Genomic DNA, 6426 nt, shown 5'->3' with positions numbered 1-6426 from the left:
ATCCAGAGAGGTCACCAGAGGTCACAGGGGGCAGAGGGTCCGTCTTTAACTAGAGGTCGTCTGTAAATCGTGTGTCCTTAAGTAGGGGACCGCCTGTATTCGTTTTCTGTTTGCTAATGTTTCTCTACTAAGATCAGAAACCATGTTGAGCGTGAATCCCCCAAGGTCCGGCCTAAACAGTCTCTACTGCAGAAGGAGCAGGAGCGTTCCGATAGGATAAACCTTCCACGCCCGAGATCTTCTACATTTCTTCTCAAAGTTGAACAAACCAGACGAAACCACCACCATCCCAGTTACGGAAAAAAAAAAAAATCCATTTTATTTCAATCATAAATATTCACAAAAAGGATAAATAATAAAAGATATCCAAGCGTTAAATTAAGAAAAATCAGTTCCCAATAAAATCACATAAAACGTCAATAAATACCAATCACCAGACGTCTTTTACGGCAAATAATGATGACACCAAAATGTACAGCGCTCTTAAACCGCGGGCATAGGAAGCCCCCCCCACCCCCTAACATTTTAAGTAAATATGTCTCGTTATTAACAAAAAATAAATTGGAAGATCACAAATAAAATAAATATTTAAAAAAAAAAAAAAAATACAATACAAAAAAAAAACTACTAAAAGGTGAGGTAACAGCACTGGCCTCAGGACTATGAAGGCAGGAGCGACCCTATTTTGGAAACAGTTTGCCCTGAATACAAGGTGCGGGGGAGTGGCTATGGCTTCTGAACCCAAAAAAAAAAATCACTTTAAGTTATAAAAATTTTCATCAAAAATCAATGAAATATACAAAAGGCTATTGCTTCATTTTAATCGATTGGAAAATTTGACTTTTATGGAGAAAAGCTACAAATCGTTACGCAATGGTTTTATTTTTTTTGGCTGCCGACAGATCGATCGCTTGATTTCTACCGACCTCCGGTACAATTATGAAGAAATGACAAGAAATAATTTCCCGTTCTCTCATTGGCCGAAACCAATTAAATAAAGAAAAAATACATAAACCAACGCCCTTCCGGTGATAAAAATCTGGGGGGGGGGAGGGGGGCGCCTAATAGAAATGTAACACGATTAAGGCAACCGAAACATTTACGCTTAAATTAGTCGTCTTCTTAAAAAATATAGATTTCTATACGTCTATCTATAGGCTTTATATACATTTATTGTTTGTGCTGGGGCAAACTGTCCCAATGGCTTCGGTTTTTTTCATAAAAACTATTATTTATTTTTTTTTTTTACAAAACGATTTAGCAATTGGTGAAACTTTTTTTTTTTCCCCCCGAAGAGTTTCCCGTAAATCTGACCCTTAACCTTTTATACTGATATCTGTGCACGTTGCGTTTCTTATGGCATAGGTAGGCAGATAATGGGGGTCATTTACTAAGGGCCCGATTCGCGTTTTCCCGCTGTGTCGCCCTATTATTTCCGGTTTGCGCCGATTTTCCCTGTATTGCCCCGGGTTTTTGGCGCACGCGATCGGATTGTGGCACATTGGCTACATTGGGGGGCGTGGCTGTACGTAAACCCAACGGATTCGGAGAAACCGTCGCATTAAAAAAAAAAAAAAAAAAAAAAAAAAGTGTTGCTGGACACGTACTTACCTGCACCCGGCAACGGATCGTGAACTCTGGCGGACCTCGGCGGACTTCAGCGCAGCAGCGCCATCTGGTGGACGTCGGAGGAACTGCCTTAGTGAATCGCCGGAAGACCCGAATCCACCGCAGAGAACGCGCCGCTGGATCGCGAATGGACCGGGTAAGTAAATCAGCCCCAATGTGTATTCGGTATTTAGCTCTTTGTTGTTGTTTTTGACAATTTAGACAATTATTCGCCTTTTCGCAGTTTAACACTTATTCAGAGATTGTCTCTGGTAGTAAAACACAGGGTAATGCCCTCTCCTGACCCTCGAGGAAAACCGTGTAAAGTTCATCTGCTCAAAAATAAATTAAAAAATGAAGTCCGCTCGTTATTTACAATAGTGTCTTGTTACAAGATACGTCTCTCTGTCCGTTACATTCTTACTGGGGACATCAGCAGTTTTGGGTTCCCACTAAGACGTCCATCAGATAGTCCAGGTCGCTAAGTTCCAGCATCGAGTCCTGTCCGTCTGACAACGACTTCTCTTCGGTCTCGTTCACGCTAGAAAAAGTCTTGAAGTTTAAGAGGTTGCTGCTCGCCCAGGGGTCACTGTCATACATAGAAGTGTCAATGTCCTCAAATATGTCCTCCAGATTATCACCGAGGAGATAGGTCGAAGAACTTAGGAAGTTGGACGTGAGCTTATTGGATTCCTCTCGACTTCCGTCTCTGGTAGCGTCTTTTGGGGGGCAGAGTTGGTCTTCATCTGCCTGAGGGAGCGGAGAGCAACTCAATCCCTCAAAATTGTTTAAATCTTCAAGAATAGTCGAAATGGAAGAATATAAAGATGCGTCCATGGTGGAGAACAAGGCGTCTTCTCCGGGCATCTCCAGAGCCGGCTTCTTGCTCTCGTTGACAAAGGTTTGCGAGTGGTCTTTTCTCGAGTTGTCTTCCGTGGACTTCCATGCTCCCGTGGCACCTGATTCTGTTTGCATATTATCCTGAAGGCGTCGCAGGGTGTTGGCCACCAGCACGAGATGTCTCAGGTTGGGCTCCACGTGGTGTAGGCTACGGTGAAGCTTAAGTAGAGATATGTTCATCAAGCAGTGAGACTGCACTGCGGGGAGCGAGCTTTGGCATCGAGCTGCCATCTCGACTTCCGGACCGGCTCCCATCTCCCCTTCTACCTCCGAAAATTTACGCTTGATCCCTTTGGCCAACATGAGTCTGCAAGATAAGAAGGAAAAAAACAAAACACATGGTTGTGAGCATAAAATCATCGCCAGAACCTGAACCTACTCTTGTATATAGAGTCAGGTCCTCATACTGAAAACCACATCAGTCCCAGGAGTACATCTGGTTACATGAGTCACCCATGACAAAGTTTAAATTCTTTCATTTTCTGTAGGGTGACTAACAACAAGAAATAGATTTATGTGCCTTAGCGACACAAGAAGCAAACAAAGCAAGCTTCAGAGCAACATAAACGTGATACGCAAGGACAAAGTGAGTGCCCAACGTAGACTGCAAAAATCCTCTCGCCCACCCCGACATACAATGACACATTGGAGGATTCCCTAAGCCTATGTTATAATAACTGCTGACCACACGCGCCAGGAAGGTCCCCAACAGGGAGATCCTTAAAGGACATCTACCACCAGGATGAAGGATTGTAAACCAAGTACACTGACATACTGGTGTGTTCCCCATCTGGCAGAATCCGCTCTTCTTTTAGCTTCTCATGCCCTGTTTTTTTTTTTTAAATTCTTGTAAAATGATGCAAATGATCCTCAGGGGCTCCAAGCTCCATAGATGTTAATGGTACTTGGGCCCCTCAGGCTCATTTGAATAATTTTTAAAGCCTGTTTTTCATTAAAAGAAGCTTAAAGAAGAGCGGATGCTGCCAGAGGGGGGCACAAAACCGGTATGTATGTGCTTGGTTTATAATCCTTCATCCTGGTGGTAGATTTTCTTTAAAGTTTCCTATAGGTTATAAAGTAACTGAACCCATGCTCCCCTATAGTGGCTCCACTTCTCCTCGCCAACCCATGTTACTGCTCCACAGGATGACGTCACAACTACCATTTTTGCCTACGTAGGTCTTGTGATAGCCTGGACATCATCCTGGGCTAGAAAAGGAGGAGAACCAGAGGCACCACTCCGGAAAAGTGAATCTATTATGTTACAGCCAAAGGGAAGTGATTGATACTTTGATGTTCCAATCCAATTCTGACGGTTCCTCAGGGTCTGCTGGACATTGTAGTTCTACACCTAAAGACCACGGGCCTAGGCTAACGTCGGGATATTAGCAGTGACTTCCTCCACGGTAAAATCGATGTGAAATGGGGACTTTTGCTGCACTTCCACCACAAAAACTCTGCAGCCGTCCCTTTTAGCCTAAGCAGAAACTTCCGCTACATGTACAATCTACTTCCCTCTTACCAGAAAACTGCATCAAATCCTCTACGTACGAAAAAACCTCTACAAAAGGCTCCGAAATTAAAAACTTCAGCCAGCCAATGACCATTACCCATTGCTACCTACAGAATGAATACACAGGAGGCGCTTACACTTATCCGAATAATCTACACCAAGGAGGAGCCAGTGGTGTAAACAGCCCGGGACCAATTATATCCCTGTTACATTCAGAGAATTATTGAGAGTATCTCGTGTATCTTATGGATTCATCCTTGAAACACGATCGGATCTCGATAAGAAAACTTCAGTCCAGAGACAGCACAAGATCTCCCATACTGTTCCTATTAGAGTCACCTCTGAGGGGGACTACGTCGGACTCCTTTACAGGAGGATCTTAGCTTTCACACGTCGTGCCCACACACTGACTCCGAATGTCGCCCTCCCACCTCCAGAAGAAGGAGATTAGCGAATAGGAAGAATATTTTTCTCTCTCAGATTCAGGGGGGACAGTGATCTAATGTCGGGGGACGACACATGAAGCCGATAAGGACTACAGATACGTATAACAGATCACTGGAGGATCAGTCGGCAGGCAGTAGCCCCCCCCTGGTCACAATGACTGGCAGCGCTGCCGCTACTACTCATCTGTAATAACCTGTGCAGCATATACACGGGTCGGCTCAGTCCCAGGGCCCCTCTACGTGTAGCTTACTGGGGGGGGGGGGGACCGGACTGACAGCCCCATCCAAACATACAAAGAAGAAGAGCAAGTGATAGTGCATTCTCTATGGGCGCCTTAAAGGGGAAGTCCGGTCACAATGACCTGCTGATCCGCCAGATCACATTGGTGAAGAATGTGACATAAGATCGTCACTGATTCGCTGAATTAACCGGACTCTGAGCTTTCAGTAAACTTGGATTTTAAGCAAATTACGTTCATTTGGAGTAAAAAAAAAAAAAAATCATAATTTAAGGATAACAAGAACATTAACTGTGCCCCTAGGATTAGTCACCCGTATAAGATCAGGGCTGGATGTGACTGGTGGTAGCAGTTTCACGTCACCATGTGGGGTCTAGCACCTTCTTCTGAGTAGTGGCCGGGCCTGGGAGGTGCAACTGATTGAATAGGGGCTCAGATGCAGTTCTCCGCACCGACCACTACACAGAGAGCGGAGCTAGAGAGTTCATAACCCCCCCACATCCGTTCTGGTGATTACTGGGGGGTCCCCAGACCGTGGGCACTAGAGACGGGATGAGTTCTGAGCGGGATATCTCCAAAATAATTTGGGTTATGTTTTAAACTGGACCAGATTAACCTCTTCAGATACTAATCTACAAAGATTCTGACTTGTTACACGGTTCTCACTCATCAAAGTTTTGTTTCCCCCTCTAACAACTTATTGCGACTATTTTACAATTGTTACTTAATTTCTGCAAAATTTACAAGAAAAAAAAAAAAATTTAGCATTTTTTTTTCCCCCGGAAATTTGACACATAATTTAGGGGCTTTGTACTACACAGGGAGGAGAGGGTTAATGGCTGTGGGGCAGGTTATATACTGATGGGGAGTCCATGGTTCTGGTGCCCCCCCGGCTCCACGACCACCGGGTCACCCGCAGGTATCACACACCATGTCTGAAGCTCGGGTTACAGACTATATGCACTTCAGGACTATGGAAGCGCTGACCCCGCCATAACAATGCAATAAACCAGGCACAGAGGACGTCTCCCCCGGGTCCGGCTCTCCCTCATGAATCCCCCTCACACTCCGGACACAGACACCCTCAAATCCCAACGTCCGCCATTACCCTCCCTCCGCCTACGCACATACCTGCCCAGCTGCTCAGCAGCCAATCAGCTTCCTCCTTTGGGCGATGAGTAACCAATGAGAGAGTCGCATCCCACCCCCTGTGCGGAGAGCCCTAGCAGCACAGCTGCTCCGGCCGCAGAGCTGTCAGTGAATGCTGCGCCGCTCAGTCTGCCGGAGCGTTGCCTCCGTGTAACCACGCCCCTCTTCTCCTCTAATTGGTCAGGGTTCCGCATCACCTGCCAATCAGTTGCCCAGGGCGTGATACGGACGGCGCGTGCCGCCCCTCCTCCTCCTGATTCCCTTCATGCTGCTACCGAGTGACTAAGCGGGCGTGGGCTGGAAGGAAGAGGGGGGGTGATTCACGTGTCCACGTCACGATGGGTGCCGGGGGCGGAGTCTAAGGGGTGATTGACAGGAAGGGCCTGGGATGCGTTGTCAGGGTAACACCTCAGCAGGGGCCTCTTATCACCCTCAATGGCGGAAATAAGAGGGATCCCTATAGCTGAGGCCTGGGGCCCCTTCTGCTGTGTCTACACGGACCACCCCATAATAAAATAGTGTCCCCCCCCAAATATATTACCACACATAAGGTGTTATTCAGACTATGGCT

At 46.2% G+C, this 6426-nt stretch overlaps 1 protein-coding gene across 2 annotated transcripts; it reads right to left on the bottom strand.

The window, feature by feature from the left end:
• Positions 1-306: 306 nt before the first annotated feature.
• LOC140076883 (SERTA domain-containing protein 1-like) lies at positions 307-5995 on the bottom strand. Of its 2 annotated transcripts, none has more exons than XM_072123665.1 (2): positions 5838-5995; positions 307-2815 (listed from the first exon to the last, which is right to left on the bottom strand). In XM_072123665.1, exon 2 carries the CDS (start codon positions 2809-2811, stop codon positions 2041-2043), a length of 771 nt encoding a protein of 256 aa, XP_071979766.1. In that variant the 5' UTR covers positions 2812-2815; positions 5838-5995; the 3' UTR covers positions 307-2040. The 2 variants fall into 2 exon arrangements, with proteins under 2 accessions (XP_071979766.1, XP_071979767.1); XM_072123666.1 differs by lacking the exon at positions 5838-5995 and adding an exon at positions 5637-5793.
• Positions 5996-6426: the final 431 nt, after the last annotated feature.

This window comes from Engystomops pustulosus, chromosome 9 (genome assembly GCF_040894005.1).
Source record: "Engystomops pustulosus chromosome 9, aEngPut4.maternal, whole genome shotgun sequence".
NCBI classification, from domain to species: Eukaryota; Metazoa; Chordata; class Amphibia; order Anura; family Leptodactylidae; genus Engystomops; species Engystomops pustulosus.
This window is presented reverse-complemented; position numbering and strand designations above follow the sequence as displayed.